This window comes from Athalia rosae, chromosome 7, assembly GCF_917208135.1.
Source record: "Athalia rosae chromosome 7, iyAthRosa1.1, whole genome shotgun sequence".
In the NCBI taxonomy this organism is placed as follows: domain Eukaryota; kingdom Metazoa; phylum Arthropoda; class Insecta; order Hymenoptera; family Athaliidae; genus Athalia; species Athalia rosae.
The window spans coordinates 12,904,259-12,923,935 of record NC_064032.1 but is presented as its reverse complement, the minus strand read 5'-3'; the positions used below and the strand labels follow the sequence as shown (position 1 = coordinate 12,923,935).

Sequence of the window (19,677 nt, the reverse complement as noted above, 5' to 3'; positions counted from 1 at the left end):
ACAGCTAAGATATTGCTGTCACCTATCTAACAAAAATAACGAGATGGTAAAATAGAAGCTTGTTTAATACCTGCTACACTCGGTTGACGCAAATGTAATTCTACACATATGTGATCATATTAGGATTCATGAATAAAGTGACAAGACATTTTGAACGATTCAGCATGATGAGTGTCACCCAAATGGTGTAGCTAGATAAACATTGTATGAGATTCGATAGTAGTGAATATGAATGGTGTTCTTGAAAAAGGCAAACTAACAAATATTTGTTGTTCATGTTCTAGGAAATCTCATTGCCATATAGCGAAGCTGATCAATCGTCCATGGGCTAGCGAGGAAAGAAGTGTTGCAACTGATCCTCACTTTCTCTTGAATCTTCAGAGTGAATTGGAAGCGGCGATAGTTTCCCAGAAGTCAACAATCGCACGGAAGAGATTGAGGGTAAAAAAAAATTATCCTGGAGCCAGGAGCAAAAATAAAGTTTCTAAAGTGTCAAAAACTACGGAAACTGGAGCTGACGATTTGAAAGTGAAGAGTATTGTCTTGAGAGATGAAGAAGAGCTGGTTGGCATTAAATTGTGTAGACAAGATACGAAACCTCAAGGAGTTCTCTACAAGAAATTAACAGATGGAAATTATACTTGTGACATATGCCACTCTGCTTTTGAACAAAAGAGCAAAATATTGAGACATATAACAAGTAAGCACAGTTTTCACCGTCCATTCAAATGTGCAGTGTGTTTGAAGGCTTTTAAATACAAGTGTGACCTAAAGGCGCACAAATTGGTACACGAAACAATTGATTCTTCCATGTTACACCGTTGTGATAAGTGTGATTATCACACTAAGACAAAAAATAATTTGAAGTCGCACTACATCAGGAAGCACACCAATGACTATAAGTTTTCCTGTGAGCACTGTGGCAAGAGATTTAAAATGGAATGGGACCTAAAATTTCATGTGGGTACGCATGGCAGCTCACAACACATGTGCGATGCTTGTGGACGATTTTATACTAGCAGCTATTCCTTGTATAAACACAGAAAGGTGGCACACCTCAACGAATATAAATATCAATGCTCCGTTTGCAACAAGAGACTCCTTACTCAGGAAAATCTGGACAATCACATGCTGCAACACAGTCAAACTTACACGTGCAAAGAGTGCGGCAAGATCTTCACCTCCAAACGATACCTCTCCACTCATATGACCACCCACACAGGAGTGAAACCTTACCCCTGTCACATCTGCGCAAAAAATTTCCGAACTTCACATATGAGAAATACTCATTTGGCCACACACTCCGCAGATCGTCCTCATATCTGTGATCTATGTGGACAAGCTTTTAAAAGAAGATACTACATGATTGAGCACAGGCGCAAGCATCCTGATGCACATCTCTCTTCTCCATCTATGCCATTGGGCAAGAACAGAGGAAACATCAACCATGAAATTTCATCCTCTTACAATTAAAGATAATCAGTCATTGTTCTTGTACATCCTGATATAATTAAATAAGTCGAACCAATTTGAAAAAACTTTGGAGGAACAGGTAGTGGGGAGGGTCATGAAAACTGCAATATAAATACGTGGCTCCTGACATACATAAATTTGGAGATAGAGAAATTCGTTAGAAAATATAATCATGTTTGATGCCAGAGAATGATCTTCAATGATGAAATTGATTGTCGTCACTATGATTTCAACCTTTGGCCACACGGACTTGTAACCCTTGTTTTCCCTCTTTCAATTTTCTTTGTTTTTTACCAGCAGTATAACTTTTAAATTTCCAATGTAACACTTTACCTTTGATTAACGACCACATCATTTTTTTTTTTTAGGTATTCCACCATCCGCCTAGGCCGGAAAATAATCAAAACAGATTCGGCTGCCAAATTTATCTTGAGCAAAGATTCCGTTCTGAGGGAACTCTGGCAGAAATTAAACCTTAAAGGAGTACCTTCTTATTCTCTGGTACCTGTCAGGTCCACAAACAAATTGAGGATGAAGTCTGGAGACAAATTGATACCAGCTAATGAAATCAAGGCGGAAATCAACGAGGATTTGATCAGTGCAAAATGTGCGACAGATATTGTTACAGATCCGTATCACGAGTCACTGGCCCATCTCTGCCAGGTCATGATAGGTTGTTATCCATGCGATAAATGTGACATTAAATTTCCAATTGAAAGTATGTTACGGAGGCATAAGTCCAGGAATATTCGAAAATCCAAGCTTGAAAGATTGAAGAAAATTCGATTACGCAAGTCTATTGTCCACGCGCGTGTAAAATGCGATGCAATATTTTCAACACAGCATCTCTTAGATTACCACAAGTGGGAGCACAGAGTCGAGAAGAACGTTTTATATCTATGCGGTATCTGCGATTTTAGATGTTCCAAGAGAACAACTTTGTCCTCCCATTTCATGAGGAAGCACAAGATCCGAGACACTGTTGAAAGATCTTATACATGTAAATGTGGCAAGTTCAGCTGCAATCATTGCAAAAAAAATAATCTCCAAGCGCACATGTGGACAGCCAAAGAGCAGCAGAATAAACGCATTTTTCCATGCAAGTTGTGCGATTTCAAATCAAACAAGAGAGGTACGCTTGCATCTCATATGGCCAAAAAGCACATGCCTAGCAAAAATGTATCAATGAATAGGGATAGCAAGGCAAAGGAAGAGTTTAACTGTAACATATGCGATTTTAAAACTTGTGAAAAAGAGAACTTCCAACATCACGTCCAACAGCATGAAGAGTCATTAGACTGCGGTGGGCCAACGTCACTTTCCTGTACGTCCTGTAATTTCAAATGTAACAAACGGGCTGCACTGGCGTCTCATGTCGCAAGAAAACACAAGACAACTGCAGAAGAATGCAGATGCAATATCTGTGATTTCAAATGCCTGAAGAAAAGCACAATGTATTCTCACAAGCGAAGACACAGAGCCGAAAGTGATGGAACATTGTATAATTGCAACGAATGCAATTTTAAAACATTGAAAAAGGCCTCCCTTTATTCTCATATAAAGCGAAAGCACAAGATCCAATCTCTGACTGGTTCCACCGTAGATCTGATTACAGAATATTTTTACTGCAATCAGTGCGATTATAAAAACAAAAATAAATATGAGCTCAAAGTACATGTTGCGCGAAAACACACGGATGATTTCAAATTCTCGTGTGAAACTTGTGGCAAGAAGTTTAAAGTCAAAGGCGATCTTACAAACCACATAAGATTCAATCATAAGGAGGGTCCTGTCATATGTGATGTATGTGGCAAGACATGCTTGAACAGCAACTCTCTTTATGTGCATCAAAAGTTTGCTCATTATAAGGCAAAGTACGAGTGTAAAATTTGCAAGAGAAGACTTGTAACGCAGGAAAACTTAAATGAGCACATGCTGAGACAGCACGAAAAAAAAGAAAATGTTGTATGTGAGGAATGTGGGAAGACGTTCTCTAGGAACAGCCGACTCAAGGTTCATATGAGAATTCACACTGGAGATAAACCATACACTTGTAACATATGTGGCAAATCATTTGCCAGACGTACGGCCCTGAAACAACACCTTCTCATACACACGGGGATTCGACCATACGTCTGCGATATCTGCGGGAAGTCATTCACGCAAAAACCAGGGCTCATCAGCCACAGGAAATCGCATCCAGGATCTCATCCACCCCTTCCAAGAGTGCTCATCGATCACATACTAAATGATGTTATGAACAACTAGTGCAAAGCGTGATTTCAAACGTGTTATGGCAGTCATCTGCTGAAGATACAGTGCGAATATAAATAGAAAACGGTGCAATTTGTACCTAAACGTAAACGTCTGTACCTGTTTCAAAGCTCTTAGCCATTTCATGCTTCGTTTTTTTTCTTTTAATGTTCTGACTTTTCCATTCCAATTCAGCCAGGCGTAAAGGGCTTGCAGCCTGTAGGTATCTTACATAGAAAATAAAGTAAAAAATTTGTATGTTGATAGTTTCAAGACCTAATTTATTTTTAATTGATTTCGAGGCGATAAATTCCCAAACCGATTCTCTGATTTCGGGTCGTCCCAGACGTGGCTTGAAAATACCTATCATCAATTTTTATTTACTGTTCAAAAGTCACACTGTGCTGTTTTGTCAGATCACCGAACATAACGACGAAGAAAATCTTTAGGACACAAATTAACAACTTTTCTCATATTTTAGGACGCTGTGCGCCAGTGGAAAATTCCTCTTTTGGGAAGAATCCAGTTGATTACTTGAAAAAAGACAATAATCGGCTAGAGCTCATAGAAATCTTGATCCGGAGATATCCGTGAGGTCAAAGTGTCCATAATATGGAACTTATGTTAAAAGACCTGTTCGAACTGCAATTCTCTGTATGTGCATCAGAAATTGGCCCATTTGAGAATAAAAATTGTTCTTTGAATTATCTCTGCATCTATTCGCAATTCTAATATATGAATCCAGATTGCATGGCTAATTCAAATCTAAGTCGAGTTACTAAAACTTGTGTCCTTCTGTTCGAAGCTTCTGATACCTTCCGTACTACACGTAAGTTTTTTCTGTATTCAAACTTTTTGGATCTCAACAACATTTGCTTATGCTCCTGTTGCAGATACGAGAGCAACACTGACTCCGAAAAGCAGCGAGGATTTTTCACGTTTGGCAAAGAAACCATCGCTATGCAAGAATGGCAGATTCTGGAATATGATGGTAAACCCTATTACGCTTTTCTCCCCACTGACGATGGTTCTGCTACAGGGACAGCGAAGCAGCCCCTTATGTCAGAGACCGTGAGAAACGAATTAGATCCGATAAGATCTAATGAATCTGAGTCGGAGCATGACGATGGTAAAATTCTCAGCATGGAAGAGAATGTTGACAACGAACCTTCTCTGGGTGACCTGTATGAAGTGAAACTTGAAGGAGATACAGTCACAATAGAAAAAATTATGGAAAATATTTCTGAATCGAAAATAGCAAGTAGTAGCGCTATGGAGGTGCAGTTCGTATCGACTTCTGCGTTTCGTAGATCTCCGATTTTGAATCGTTCCCTAAAATGCAAAGCATGCAAGAAAACATTCACCACTGAAATAACATTTAGAAAGCACGTCGCTTGGACCCATAAGAAAAAAGTTTGCATAGAAGAAAATGGGGCCTACGTTTGCGCGGTCTGCGATTTTAGAAGCATTAAAAAATCCTCTTTCATCGCTCACTTGGAACGAAAACATGAGACTCGGCCGAGATCGGCACTTCTGTTCCCTTGTCAAGCTTGTGGATTTGTCTGTAGATCTAAACACTCGCTGCAGTCACATTTCACAAGAAAGCACACCGACTCATACGAGCACCCTTGTAAATTTTGCAGCAAGAAATTTAAAGTCAAGGGTGACCTTACAACGCACGTTAGATTTCACCACAAAGAAATACCAACTATATGCGATTTATGTGGAAAAACGTGCCGCAATAGTGGTTCGCTATACGTACATCAGAAGTGGGCTCATTACAAACCGAAGTACGAATGCCACATTTGCAAGAGGCGGATGGTAACGCAGGAGAATTTAGATCAGCACTTGCTATTGCAACATGAAAAAAAGGAGCGGATAATGTGTGCAGAATGCGGAAAAACATTCAATAAAAAGGACTCTTTCAAGAGGCACATGTCAATACACACCGGGAACAAGCCTCACTTGTGTCCCATCTGCAGCAAACCATTTGCCCGGCGATCTCAGTTGAGACAACATCTCCTCATTCACACGGGAAAACGACCTTTTGTCTGCGACATTTGTGGGAAAGCTTTCACCCAAAAACCTGGATTAATATGTCATAGAAAGACACATCCTGGTCCTCATCCTCCGTTACCTGTTATGCCGATAGGTGATATCGTTAATGAACTAGCCGGGATTAAGAAAGACTGACATTAATCAGAATCACAGTTTCATTTGCCCCGGTATTTGAGCATTGAATCCGTTGTCCAATGTTATTTCTAGTGAGTATTATAATTCAGAAATTGTAATTCAATTGTCCTATTCTCTGAAGTGCAAAGTTAACGTGCTAGAGTAAGTGGTTTATTTGTCAGAAGTACACGTGAATCGGATGAACTTTTTACAATAAATAATATCTATTTTGTGACAATTTTAAATTGTAAAACATACACATATTTGTTTCAATCTGATTAAACGATTACAAAGTAAGTAACGGACAATATTTATAGTTGTAATTATTTTGTAATAATCAATTATATATTTTGTTTTAGAATACTGTCAGACCGAAATAGAGGTCCTAGACAGAACCATGCACAAAGATGAAATCACAGTCTGTGACAACATGAAAAGTTCCTCAAATTTGAAAAAGTGACCGAAATCTCCAAGAAAGTTTCGATTTGTAGAATCCACTTCTTGGATACTTGCGAGTATAAACTTTCGACAAAAAGAAAACTTGTAAGACACATGAAGGTGTACAAACACGTCTTTCAAGCCTATGTGCAAATGAAGGGCTCATAAACTGTTGATTGATAGGCCAGAAAAGTATGCGCGCAAGACTTGTGGCTGTATGATAAGGAAAAGTGGGTGTTTGAGATCACCTTGTGAGGAAACGCATGAATGCATGTGAATATTCTTAAAAAATATGTGGTAAAGAGCTCAAAACCAAGGCATACTTTGAACACAAATAAAGTGCTCATGTTTTTTAAAGTGCCAACTCAAGTTTGAATATACTACAGGTGAGCTTATAAGAGACGAATTACGACTCAGGAGCTATGGCTATTCCAATGTTTTCGCGAACAATATTTCCTCGATATTTATACCATGATTCGCTTTTGCTCTGTGTGCGGGAAATGATTTTCAAGACAAGCGTTACAGGAACAGCGCATACCTGATCCAAAGAAACAACCTTGTTTTGGTTTTCATGACGTTTTCGGACAGTCATTTACGCAAAGACCGTGGTCGATAGTCACAGGGCTTTTAATTTTCTCTGTTAGAAATATCCTTGATGATTTCATCGAGATAATGCCGACAATAATCAGTGGCTGCCTCTCCTTATCGTTATAAATTATAAAATCATATCGGCATGAAAATGACGATTACTCAACTATTAGCGCTGATGGTAAGTTCACAGTTAATGATCTAAAGGAATAGAAACCGCTTCAAGATCAAAGAAATTTTTATGAAATTTGATTTTAGAAGCATAACGCGTGCATAATTGGGTACGATTAAATTGAGATCAAACACATTTTCAATGTAATTGAAAAACTAACTACCTTCCCACAAACCCATGTACCCACCTATCTTGCCAGCGATGTGTTCAACACATACTTTGTATACTCTAAATGTGATTGGGAAATTTTCAATTGACTGGATACGCTAAAATTTGTAAAATTCTGTATTAGCCATTTGGTTTAGCAGACTTGTAATCCTCGAAATCACTTTTAACGGTCACTTGTTTGTTCTAGGGCACCTCCCTCTGATCCACTAAGCATACCTTTGGATGAATCAAGAATCCTGAGTGATGAAAAAGTTGTAAAAGTCGAATACCCTCTGGATTCCATGATATGGCCTAAGGAAGGTGATGAAGATGTCGAGGTAAAGAATGAGATGACAGTATCAGATTCGGAGTGTAATAGTGTGGCAAAGGCAGCTATTCAGCCAAGAAGAATCGAATCCTCTAAAAAATCATCGAGTATAAGCAGAACTTTTGAATGTAATTCATGCCAGCGGACGTTTTCGAAAAAAAGCAACCTTGCTGAGCACCTCAAACAGCATAGGCACAAGTGTACAGAGTGTGGGAAAACGTTTAGCATGAAACGATACCTTGATGGACACTTTGATAAAATTCACAAATTCCAGTTGTATAAGTGTAACTTATGCGACTACAAGAGTAACAATAAGGGGACCCTGAAAAACCATTTCATACGACTTCATACGAATGAATTTAATTTCTCATGCGACACATGTGGTAAGCAGTTCAAAATAAAGAAGGCTCTGAACCACCACATGAAGCAGGATCACAGTGGAAACCCCCCTATAGTTTGTGATATCTGCGGAAACTTCAGCAAAAATATTCATGCTCTTAAAGCGCACATAAAGTATCGTCATCATAAACCTGCATTCGAATGCCATATCTGCAAGCGAGGAATGACGACGCAAGAAAATTTGAGACAACACTTATCGTGGCATGAGAACATAGAGAAGGTCGTCTGTCCAACCTGTGGAAAGAAATTTCGGGGACGTGATCTCGACTCCCATATGCGGGTACACACTGGAGTGAAACCATTCTCATGCCCTGTTTGCGGAAAGTCATTCAGGCGTCAGACTGCACAGGAACAACACATCCTCATTCATACGGGGAAGCGACCTTACGTGTGCGATGTATGTGGACAAGCTTTTGCACAGAAACCTGGCCTTACTTGCCACCGAAAAAGACACCCTGGACCTTTACCTCCGCTTCCAGCTGTCTCCATTAAAACTATCGTAACTCAGTTCAAGATGGAATATGCTGGCAAAAGACATACCGATGACGAAAGTACATAAATATAAATCCGAATTGACTGCCCTGTTCAGAAATGCAACGAGAGAACTTCGAAGTTTTCCTCTCTTCATGTTTGATGATGACTCCCGGAATCAGAAAAATCGCTGAAAAGTGATGTGACGATAGCATACGAAAGTTTTCATCATTGGCTGAAGCGATTGTAAAATATATACTTAGTTTTTATATCTTGTAAATCTAAATAAGCATTATCAGAGTTTTTATAGGAATAAATATAGATGTCTGTGTGTCATGTAAGTTGGTTCAATTAATACTGTATTTGGCTATAATTGTCCATAAAGTGAGTATTTAAAAATATATGGTTGTTCATTTTTAATTTTATTATAGTTCAAGCTGCTTAATCAGTTTCTCTGTCTATTTTTGTTTTAGACTTCTTCAATTGGACCCCTTGAGCATCGCTGTATCTCGAAGGAGGACCTCAGCTCATAAACAACCATTGCAAATAGAATGCGTGCCGGAAATGATAGCCAGACTTGTTGGAATAAAAAAACTGAAAAGAAAGATTGCTAATAATCGGTTGAAAAAAGCTACTACCTCAAACACAGGGCAGATGTTGCACTGTGATACGTGCGAAAAGACGTATACCAGCAAAGATAAATTGATATCGCACTTGAAGCAGCATACATTCAAGTGCGAGACATGTGCAAAGACCTACGTCCATAAACGAGAGCTGAAAATTCATATGGAGAAGATTCATGGTCCACTAATGTACGAGTGCACGGTATGTGATTATAAAAGTAATAAGAAATGCACGCTGAGAGATCACTTCGTCAGAAAGCACACCGACAACTATCAATTCTCGTGCAAATTTTGCAACAAACCATTTAAGATTCAAAACAATCTGAAGCAGCATATCAACCAAATGCACAGCGGTAATCCTCCGATAGTCTGCGATGTTTGCGGTCACGAGTGCAAGAATTTACACTCTCTGAAGTCTCACATAAAATACATCCACGAGAAGCCGGATTACGTTTGTAAAATCTGTAAACGACGTCTGATGACGCAAAAGGGACTCGAGCAGCATATCAAATGGCACGAAACGAAAGAAAGAGTGGTATGCGAACAGTGCGGAAAAATGTTTCATATTCCTTACGATCTTGAAATTCACAAGCGTACTCACACTGGAGTGAAACCACATTCATGTACCGTTTGCGCGAAATCTTTTGCCAGAAGAAACACGCTTAGACAGCATTTGCTGACTCATACGGGAAAACGACCTTATGTCTGTGATATTTGCGGCAAGACTTTCACACAGAAGCCGGGGCTCACAAGCCACAGAAAATCCCATCCCGGATCTCATCCACCACTTCCTAGCGTTTACATCGACAGCATATTGAAGGACTATGCTTTGGAGACAAAAATTGCGAGGAAAGAAGCTCTGAGTTGAGTGCGAATCGCAGATAATGTAACATTCGTCATCGTTAATCAGCAGCCTTCGACTTTAATTTTCATCGTGCGAATAGATGATATTCTTGTATCATAGAACATAAGACGTTGATTAATAAAACGAAAATTATCGGAGATCTTATGTCGTTTAATCTTGTGAGAAAGCGAAACATTTTTTTCTCGTCGTTCATAATTAAAGAGGTAAGGACTCACATCCGTCACAATGAACATGCTTGATTAAGCGATGTAATTTATTTTTCTAGGAATGGAAATATCCGCGACCCGCTTTTGCTGAGAAAAAAACGTCAACAGTCGAGAAAATCGCTCTTAGCGATCATGCGGAATCCATCCAAGCCCAAATTCATTCTTCCAAAGGTTTCGACTGCTCTAGCCGATGCCGTTGTGGTACCAAAAGAAATATTAGCGCTTGTCAGTAATGCCAGGAACCCAATGAATGAGGCTGCACCCCCAAAGACAAAAACAGAGCCGATCAATAGGAGATATTCACGTGGAATTTCTAGCGTGAATGATTTGAATCGAGATGTCATGATTGAACAAGCTAAGACGCAGCATTCCTTTTACAAGTTCGGGACACCCATGCCGCCCTTCCAAGGCAAAATGGAACTAGAAGTACACTTCAAAGGCCAAAAATCTCTTAACATTTCAAAGACCGAATTTCCTTGTGATATCTGCAACTACGTGAGCAAGAAAAAAAGGATACTAGAAGCGCATTTCATTAGGAAACACACAGACGTTTACAATTTTTCTTGCGAGGTATGCGGAAAGGCGTATAAAATAAAGAACGATCTCAGAACACACGTGGTGAAATATCATAGCGGTAATCCTACGGTCGTTTGCGATGTCTGCGGAAAATCCTGCGTGGATAAGCATACCTTAAAGGTCCACCAGAAGTTCGCGCATTATAAACCGGAGTTCAAGTGCTCAATTTGCCCAAAACGATTGGTATCTCGGAAGAATTTAGAGCAACATGTTCGTTGGCATAGCGAAAAAGTGATATGTGAAGAGTGCGGGAAAACATTTTCTGAAAAATGTGGGCTCACTGTTCATATGAGGACGCATACCGGTGACAAACCATACCCTTGTCCTATCTGTGGAAAGCCTTTTGCACGATCCGGTGCGCAAAGGCAACATATTTTAACACATACAGGGCAGAAACCGTATGTTTGCGACGTATGTGGAAAGTCCTTTACACAAAAACCCGGACTTATTGGTCACAGGAAAACGCATCCGGGACCTTTGCCACCTCTTCCGCCTCTTTACATAGAGGATATAATAAAAAAGTTCAAGGCAAATCACCTCGACAAGTGAAAAACTCCAGCAGAGAAGAAATTGTTAGCTATGGATTCTGAGAAAATTGTATCACGACCACGAATTTTCTTTATTAAAAATAATGTTAATTACAACGTAATCTGATCTATGGTTTGACATGTCCTTTTTCCTAGTATATCCAAGAAAATAAAAGTTGCCGTTTCAGTCTATTTTCTGTTTCAGGAACGAGCTGTGGCGGTCGACCGGCATAAAACAAACTATCCACGAGTGCCGCAAGTGCGATGCTGGATTCTTTCACATGACAAAACTAATAGAACATTTGAAAAATGTTCACGGTATCGAGCGTGCCTTCAAGTGCGATCAATGTGGGAAAGCATTCAGGAGCTCAGTGAATATTAAGAGACACAAGTTGATCCACACGGGGCTCAAAAGATTCTCCTGCGACATTTGTACCTACACCTGTAACCAGAAAACAAATCTCGAATACCACCGCAGAAGGCACACCAAGGATTTTCAATTCAAATGCGAGATCTGCAATAAGGGGTATCTTTCCAAAGCCGACTACCTAGAGCATAAAAATGTTCACTCGGGGAAGAAGCCCTATGCCTGCGAGCTCTGTCCGAAGTCTTATCCTTATAAAAATAATTTGCTGGTCCATAAACGGCTTCATCATCCTGGGCTCCTGAAGACCGTAGATATCCACAATTGCACGATGTGTTCATCGAGTTTTCCGTACAAGAGGTTCTTGACTAGACACATGAAATCTGTCCACGGCATTGAACCGAGTAGCTTGAAAAAATTCCTCTGCGATTATTGCGGCAAGCAATTATCATCCCAAAGCATACTTTTAACACACCGTCGAACACATACAGGCGAAAAACCTGCATGCTGCGATGTATGTGGGAAGCGATTTACCACTCGGGAAAATTTGAAACTTCATCAGCGGACGCATACTGGCGAAAGACCGCATGTTTGTCAACAATGTGGAAGGGCGTTCACGCAGAGAAGTTCCTTGGTGTTTCACATGCGATACCACTCTGGACAGAGGCCGTATCAATGCCCCGTTTGCAAGAAGGCATTCGTTTCAAATACATTGCTAACAAAACATAAGAAATCTCATATGGTAGCGTAAACGGTTGACAATTAAATATGTAAAAATAAAGGATGTGATGGACGATAAACGAATTTTGAACACATTTGGAAGCGCAATATCTGATTTCATCGATAAGCGCATCTCACTTTCATAAATCGACGGAGCCCTCCTTTTCCATTTCAAACTACTGAGGTCTTTATGTTCCTACATGCTGAACTCTGTAATGATATATCAAAGTGATAATTAGTTACAAACAATTATGTTGCAGCCAGTGCTCCATCGAACATGATCAGTTTCAAGGCGAGTTGAACGTCATTCAGACCGACCTGAACCTCACCCCTGTGGAATCTAAGTGAGTAAAATAGAATCAAAAAAACACGATTTCAAATTTAATTAGTCGCGGTTTCCTTCTCCATCCTGAACAGAATTAATTTCAACTGATCTCTTTTTCTTTACATTATTTCTTCGGAATTTTCAGATCAGAGGGCAACGTGAAAACGTGTGAAATCTGCCAGGAACAATTTCATTTTGTAACTCGGTTGGTTGCTCACCTTAGGATAGCACATGGTATTCAGAGACCGTTCAAATGCAACTCTTGTTGGAGAACGTACGCTCAACAATTTATGCTTAATGCTCATGTTAAGAAATCGCATACTCCTAAAAACGTTTCATGCCACCAATGCAAGTTTGTATGCGTTACTAAGGCAGACCTTGAAAGACACAAGAAAAAACAACATGAACTGACATTAAAGTATTACTGCGAAGTATGTGGCGAATCTTTTAACGATAATGATCTTTTTGTGGCCCATACCGCTATGCACAACTTTATTGAATATCCGCAGTGCAACGGCTGTGGTGTGACCTTTGGAGATGCAAGCACACTCAAGCAACATCGGACTTCATGTGACCATTTCGTTCCCCTAACACCTGGGATAAAGAAAATTCCAGATGCCGAGCACAGGTGTGACCTATGTGGCAAGTGTTACGAATTCAAATCCATACTCAAACAACATAAAATTGAAATACACGGGATACACACCTACGAGAGGCCCCGGCGCAGATACTTATGTGCTCTTTGCGGTAAAGAGCTGAAAACCGCCAAAGGATTTGAGATACATAATAGATCGCACACGGGTGAAAAACCCTACACTTGCGAAGTATGTGGAAAATGCTTCGCCTGCGAAACCCTATTAAGAACACACAACGTGACGCATACCGGGGAGAGAAAATACACCTGCGATCAATGCGGAAAATCCTTTACTCAGAGATCTACCCTTGTTGTACACAAACGATATCACACAGGAGAGCGACCCTACGTTTGCCCAAAATGCGGCAAGGGGTTTGTTACTCGAACGATTCTCAACACCCATCTGAAATCCTGTCGCTGATTAAAAAATTTCCAGCACATTCAGTACGGGGTGTTGAGGAACAAAATTCTGTTTCAGTATAAAGGAGCAGTTCAATGATTGCCTTGTATCAATTTTTAAATATGATTTTATTGCAATGTTCACTCAAATCTATGCATTTCTTTTTTACAGCAATTTATTGCTGACTTTCTTTCATCGTTTCAGACGATACTTACCAGATTTCTCACAATCCTCTGTATTACAGGCATTTATTTAGTTTCATACTGATACATGTGATATATCTACACATTGTTGCTCAAATATTATATAAGCGATAAACAATCCAAAAACAAACTGTTTGAGCTGTCCTAGTAGAATGTCAGAACAGAAGCGGAGTCTTCTATGCGGAAATCAACGCCTTGCTGTGCCATTACATGGTTGTATTGATAGCTGATGTCATCCAATATTGCCCGGTTTTGGGTGCTCACATTACGAGGTTTGACATTAATTCTTCGAAAGCCTACATATATAACCAGTAAACCGAGATAAGCTCTAAGCTTATCAACCCCATTTGGTTTGACCCACTCATTGGAAATAACTAGCATAAAACTATATTCAACTTACAAGTTTTCCTGTCTGCTTGTATTTGACAAATTTCTCTCAACGTATCTAGGTTTCTTAGGATTCCATCATATTGCAGTTGTGTTAGTTGCTTGCAACGAAGAAGTAGAGTGATCAACAAGTCATCAAGAAGCTCTCTATTATTCTGCAGCTGAAGCATAACCCTGGCTAATCATCAGAATACAACGCTACATTAGACCGTAATTAATTTCAAGTATTTTTCTTAATTATTCGTGTTTTTTTCAAAGTATTTTCATACCCAATGTATCTGTGTAGTGCATTATCAGCAGTCCAATGGTACTCCTAAAGTTTCTAGACCTGCTCTGGTCCCAAACGTGGCCACTATACATTTGAAAGCTACCAAGAGGCACGCTAGGTAATAGCAAATAGTACATATCCTCATAGTGGGAGATGTTCACTGTAAGTAAAATTGATCATCAATTGCATAAATCGAACTGGTTTCTTTTAAACACACCGGCTTCATAAAATAATTGTCTGTAATAGCTCCTACTTATCGTGTATGAGACAATTAATTTTGGACAAGCGAGTGATAGTTCGTGCCAAGCAGCATTGGCAATTGTGTGTTGCCTGGAATCTGAATCTCGAACAGATATATGCAGCGTTCGAAGCATCGAAGGAGCTGCGCTAGCTAAAGCATTAAGTGTGCCACCAGATAAGGCTGGATAGTCTAGACTCAGCATTACCAGAGCTTGAAGGCGACCTAGTAAGCGCAGGTATCTGGAAAACGTTCCAAGAAAAATATTCTTGGATTTTCATAATTTGAAATTGATGGAGATTCAGTGTTCGTTACCTAGGATTACTATGTGGTGCATGCCACTCCTTGAAAGCACCTCGCAAGTCAAGAAAGGTAAGATTATTTCCACAGGATTGAATAGTGGCACCTAAAATTCTCAGAACATCGCTGACTCCTAAATTTGCATTCAATAGACTCAGAGTCTCAAGATTTTGCTGTGAGCTGTGATGTTGAATGAATACAATGATAGCCAAGCAATTCTTCTTTCCAAAATATCAGATTTATAGTTTCAAGAATACCTTAAAAAGTTAGCAAGAGTACTAAGAAGTTTGCCTCGATTGCCCCACTTGCTGCTGAAGACCCAATTAGTTAAAATGAGTTCTTGTAATTGTACATCTTTCTCCTTGATGACTATCAAAAACTCTGCGCCTCCTTCGGCCTGAGCATTACAGGTGATTCGAGTCTCTCTAGGTAGTACATATGGCCGCGACCATGCCAGTTCAAGACGTCGCATGTGCTGCCCATACTTTACCTTGGTCATGCATTAGAAGAAAATGTTTCACGATTTTTTTGGCTCAACTTGTTAGACTACGAAAACATATTTTTCAATATTGCTACAGGTATATCTTAGGCAACAGAATAAGATATTATTGAATCACCGCTAGCTGTTTGGCCAGTGGAAATCCACCGCACACGTCAACATCAATAATAACTTTCACGGAGCGCCAAAGAAGAGGAGAGGCTAAGGCTTGGTTCCATGATCTACAGACTTTCCCAGAGTTGACCTGATCCCTGCGTGTCAGGTGCTTGAAAATCTCTGTCAACACCAGCTCTGGCAGCTGATCCCACATTTCCCAGCCTCGAGTCTCTGTTACCTCACATTCTCATTACAAAATATTTTTCTGAGTCACTCTTCTTTGACAAAGCAAGTCAAATCCCAGAAATGACAGAATTCTCAGACTCATAATGGCTAATTTTTCTTTTAGATTTTGTTTCTTGCAAATGAACAATTGAAGCTGCTAGATTACTTTGTGAGCAATGAAAAATAGAGATCAGTTGATTGGAGTAAAACAGTTTGCAAAGTGGCATGAGGCAAGCAACAGTTTATCTCAAAGCATTTGGGCCAAGTAAAGTACATTAATAAATAAAATATCTTTGATTCTGTGTACGACAGTATTGGACCCCTGGAGTGATTCAAATATTTCTTCAGTGCCTAGCGGAGTGAAATTCAGCTACGCCAATGTTGACTGAACACCATGAATTATGAAAGTCTGGCCCTCCGAAATACTCTATGAATTTATTGGATCTTAACAGAATCTTGGGTGACAAAAATATATCAATTTAATCCAAACTTCAGTCTCTTCAGTCAACTATCAACGATTGTTATACCATTGAGTAACTATACTTCGTACTAATAGTTACTCAATGGTGATACTTAAGTTTCAAACGTTTCAAGCCTTTGTCATGGCTATTCAAAACTTCCCGGGGTTAGTGACCGGAAGTAAGATGCTGAGTAGTCAGTCATCTCATGATTTTCCCGTCTTCGTAGAAGAGAAGTTAGCTACACGGGAAAATTTTTGTGCATACGTTCCGATTGGTTTCGCATACGTTTTTGACGAGGTCAGATTTTGGAGCAAATCAGTGACTGGAGGGAGAACTGCACGTATCGTGCGAATATCCAAATAGTAATAGCAATAGTTATTCGATAACAGATAGGAGTTTTACTTGATAGTACAGTTCCCACCTACTTTGACATCAGTGCTTGACTTATGTGTTATTATTTTTGCAATTGATCCAACGATTATCTCCGATTAATCAATCGGTGCTCAAATAACCGCTACGTGAAGACAATATTGAGAAATAATATATTAACAATGAAGAAAAAGGTTTGTTATTTTAATAACATAACGATTGTTGCATGCAACTTTGCTCTGCAATGTCAATGCGTATTGTCAGAATTCCTCATGAAATACATTTTACTATCCACGATTTAGTCTTTAGTTTTTCAATTTCTTTCACTAATTTACAGGTTCTTTTAATGGGGAAAAGCGGCTCTGGTAAAACGAGTATGCGAAGCATAATCTTTGCTAACTACATCGCAAGGGACACACGAAGACTTGGGGCTACCAGTACGAATTTTATACCCAAATGCAATATCTTAGCTCTACCCCTATCTACTTTGTCCTTGATCCAATGGTCCAGACCAAGTTGAACTTTGTACCCCGTTGCACTTTCATCAACAAGATATGAATATGCCTAGTCAGATTTCCCAACCTCTCAATTTCCTAAATGGGTTCACAATCCAAAGCGTCAACTGACTAAATCACTGCGATTTTATGTCTAATTGTGTATTTTGATGATCTATTTATGCAGTCGATGTCGAGCACAGCCACGTCAGATTCCTGGGTAACTTAGTATTGAATTTGTGGGATTGCGGAGGTCAAGAAGCCTTCATGGAGAATTACTTTGCTTCTCAAAGGGACAACATATTCAGGAATGTCGAAGTTTTGATATATGTTTTCGATGTCGAATCCCGAGAGTTGGATAAAGATATGCACTACTACCAGAGCTGTCTAGAAGCTATCCTACAGAATAGTCCCGAAGCTAAGATATTCTGCTTGGTCCACAAGATGGATTTAGTGCAGGAAGATCAAAGAGATTTAATATTCCGAGAGCGGGAAGAAGATCTCAAAAGATTGAGCTTGCCATTAGAATGCACATGCTTTAGAACCAGCATATGGGATGAAACCCTATACAGGTATAATTAGATGAATTATTTATTAATCTATTTATCTTTTTTTCAAGTCAAATTTAAACATTCATGTAATATGGCCTGTCTTTTCTGTCTCACGGACAATGCTATCTATTCCGTAGTCAAAAGAAAGAAAAATATTGAAGGCCGGTTACATTTCTCTGTTACAGAGCATGGTCTTCAATCGTTTACATGTTAATCCCAAACGTTAAGGAGCTGGAACAAAGTTTGAATCAATTTGCTAATATCATTGACGCTGATGAGGTCTTGCTATTTGAGCGTGCCACGTTTTTAGTAATCAGCCATTGTCAGAGACGAGTTCATAGGGATGTTCATAGATTTGAAAAAGTCTCAAATATTATAAAGCAGTTCAAACTTAGCTGCAGGTATAACGTCGTACCGACAAAACTACATTAATAGTCCTATGAAAATATCCAGTGATTTTTTGTCATTATATTTTTCAGTAAATTGGCAGCCCAATTTCAAAGTATGGAAGTGAGGAACACAAATTTTGCCGCGTTTATTGACGTTTTCACGTCGAATACATACGTCATGGTCATCATGTCTGACCCTGCTATACGTAAGTTCATATCTATAAAATGCATATAAAATATGTCAGAGTTGAAAGAACTTTAACTATCGAAAATATTAACTTCCAGCATCTGCCGCAACACTAATCAACATCCGAAATGCTCGAAAACACTTTGAAAAATTGGAACGTGCAAGTCAGAGTTCAGCATTGAGTAGATAGAAGCTACCTCGACCCAGGCGCAGTGTCACCCGGGTCCAGTCACTTCACCACTGTTAGCAATAACTCAATCATTTAAACCACATAATTCAAATTGGCAGTCCTCATTGTGAGCATGAAAATTGTATATTATTTCCAATTATTGTATCACATTGATCACCGTGATACTGAACCAATTTTTTTTAACTGTTCGATATATATACAACTATTATTCACGCTGGCTGAGCTAATCAAGTGCTAAGAAGGCACTAAACTACAGGTCTGTTGTTGCTTTTTCTTTTCATTCTGTGTTCAAATTCGTTCAAATTGTTCTCTCGATAAGAATTCCTTGTTTCTTCTTTGATTATGTTAAAAATGGGAGGAAGAATTTCACTCCATGAGTTCGAAATAGTTGGTTTGTTTAAACGTACAGCATTTCTCTCTGGCTTTGCCAAAGACATAAATATTTTGTAATTATACTAACAATAAGTAAACTGTTCAATAGACTTTGCTTGTATTATAATCCTTATAAATATCTTGTAAAATATATTATATTACAGTTTTAAGTTTGTAAGTGAGTTTGATACGTGTGTGCTATTTGTGAATTAGTGAAAGAGATGAAAATAACAAAAAAATATATATAGGAAAAATAGTAATACAATAGAAAAAAAAAACAAGATTCTTAAGTGAAACAGCGGGAGATGTAAAGATAATTTTGTTTCCATTAAAACACGTATATTATGTATATTTGTACACATATGATAGGCATCTGATCGAACTAATTTCTATAATTTGTCAACAATATTTTGTCATTGAATAGTTGCTGTAACGTATTGTTAATAAAAATGTATTTTTCAATCGTGTCAATAAACGAATACAATGGATGATTAGCCCCAATTTTGACCTTTGCTTAGAACATGTTTGGAAATTATTCCGTTGCTCTGATTTTCAGGTAATGCTGTACGTACATGCAGTTGAAAGAGATCATTGAAACATTCAGGACTTACTAACTAGTTGGAAGATGGTATAGCATGCTGAGTAAGATATTTTTCACAAAAAAGAGATTGGATAAATAACAAAGTTATGTTTTCTTTATATAACAACTGTAATGTCTTGTATTTTTGCAAGGTTCAACCATTGACATTGATGACTGACGTAATATT

The 19,677-nt window shown here is 38.9% G+C and overlaps 3 protein-coding genes across 13 annotated transcripts in view; 2 read left to right on the top strand and 1 right to left on the bottom strand.

Moving 5' to 3' along the window:
* The window catches only part of LOC105687931 (zinc finger protein 391-like), a 40,212-nt gene extending 26,382 nt beyond the window's left edge, over nt 1-13,830 (top strand). The window contains exons 5-7 of one of the 11 annotated variants that reach the window (XM_048659171.1): nt 12,583-12,666; nt 12,793-13,078; nt 13,157-13,830. In XM_048659171.1, coding sequence (XP_048515128.1) covers nt 12,583-12,666; nt 12,793-13,078; nt 13,157-13,702 — 916 coding nt within the window. In that variant the 3' untranslated portion in view covers nt 13,703-13,830. The other 10 variants (XR_007279691.1, XR_007279689.1, XM_048659169.1 and 7 more) reach the window with 10 other exon arrangements.
* An 83-nt stretch (nt 13,831-13,913) lies between these two features.
* On the bottom strand, nt 13,914-16,028 carry LOC105688031 (F-box only protein 39-like). The gene is made up of 7 exons (XM_012404037.4): nt 15,695-16,028; nt 15,335-15,567; nt 15,093-15,257; nt 14,793-15,019; nt 14,541-14,699; nt 14,285-14,449; nt 13,914-14,180 (listed from the first exon to the last, which is right to left on the bottom strand). Exons 1-7 carry the CDS (start codon nt 15,884-15,886, stop codon nt 14,029-14,031), a joined length of 1,293 nt encoding a protein of 430 aa, XP_012259460.2. The 5' UTR covers nt 15,887-16,028; the 3' UTR covers nt 13,914-14,028.
* A 245-nt stretch (nt 16,029-16,273) lies between these two features.
* On the top strand, nt 16,274-19,398 carry LOC105688157 (ras-related GTP-binding protein A). Its single transcript, XM_012404248.3, has 6 exons — nt 16,274-16,921; nt 17,065-17,164; nt 17,409-17,793; nt 17,958-18,173; nt 18,252-18,367; nt 18,447-19,398. The coding sequence occupies exons 1-6, from the start codon at nt 16,910-16,912 to the stop codon at nt 18,536-18,538; spliced, it is 921 nt and encodes a 306-aa protein (XP_012259671.1). The 5' UTR covers nt 16,274-16,909; the 3' UTR covers nt 18,539-19,398.
* The last annotated feature ends 279 nt before the right edge of the window (nt 19,399-19,677 follow it).

What these genes read in the sequence shown, in the direction of transcription:
- LOC105688157 (XM_012404248.3), top strand. An exon ending in ACGAAGACTTGGGGCTACCA is followed by an intron (nt 17,165 to 17,408) that starts GTACGAATTTTA and finishes CTATTTATGCAG; the next exon opens with TCGATGTCGAGCACAGCCAC. An exon ending in CATGTCTGACCCTGCTATAC is followed by an intron (nt 18,368 to 18,446) that starts GTAAGTTCATAT and finishes ATTAACTTCCAG; the next exon opens with CATCTGCCGCAACACTAATC.
- LOC105688031 (XM_012404037.4), bottom strand. Translation starts at nt 15,886, where the DNA reads ATGTGGGATCAGCTGCCAGAGCTGGTGTTGACAGAGATTTTCAAGCAC. An exon ending in AATTGTCTCATACACGATAA is followed by an intron (nt 14,700 to 14,792) that starts GTAGGAGCTATT and finishes TTTTACTTACAG; the next exon opens with TGAACATCTCCCACTATGAG. An exon ending in GCACTACACAGATACATTGG is followed by an intron (nt 14,450 to 14,540) that starts GTATGAAAATAC and finishes TCTGATGATTAG; the next exon opens with CCAGGGTTATGCTTCAGCTG.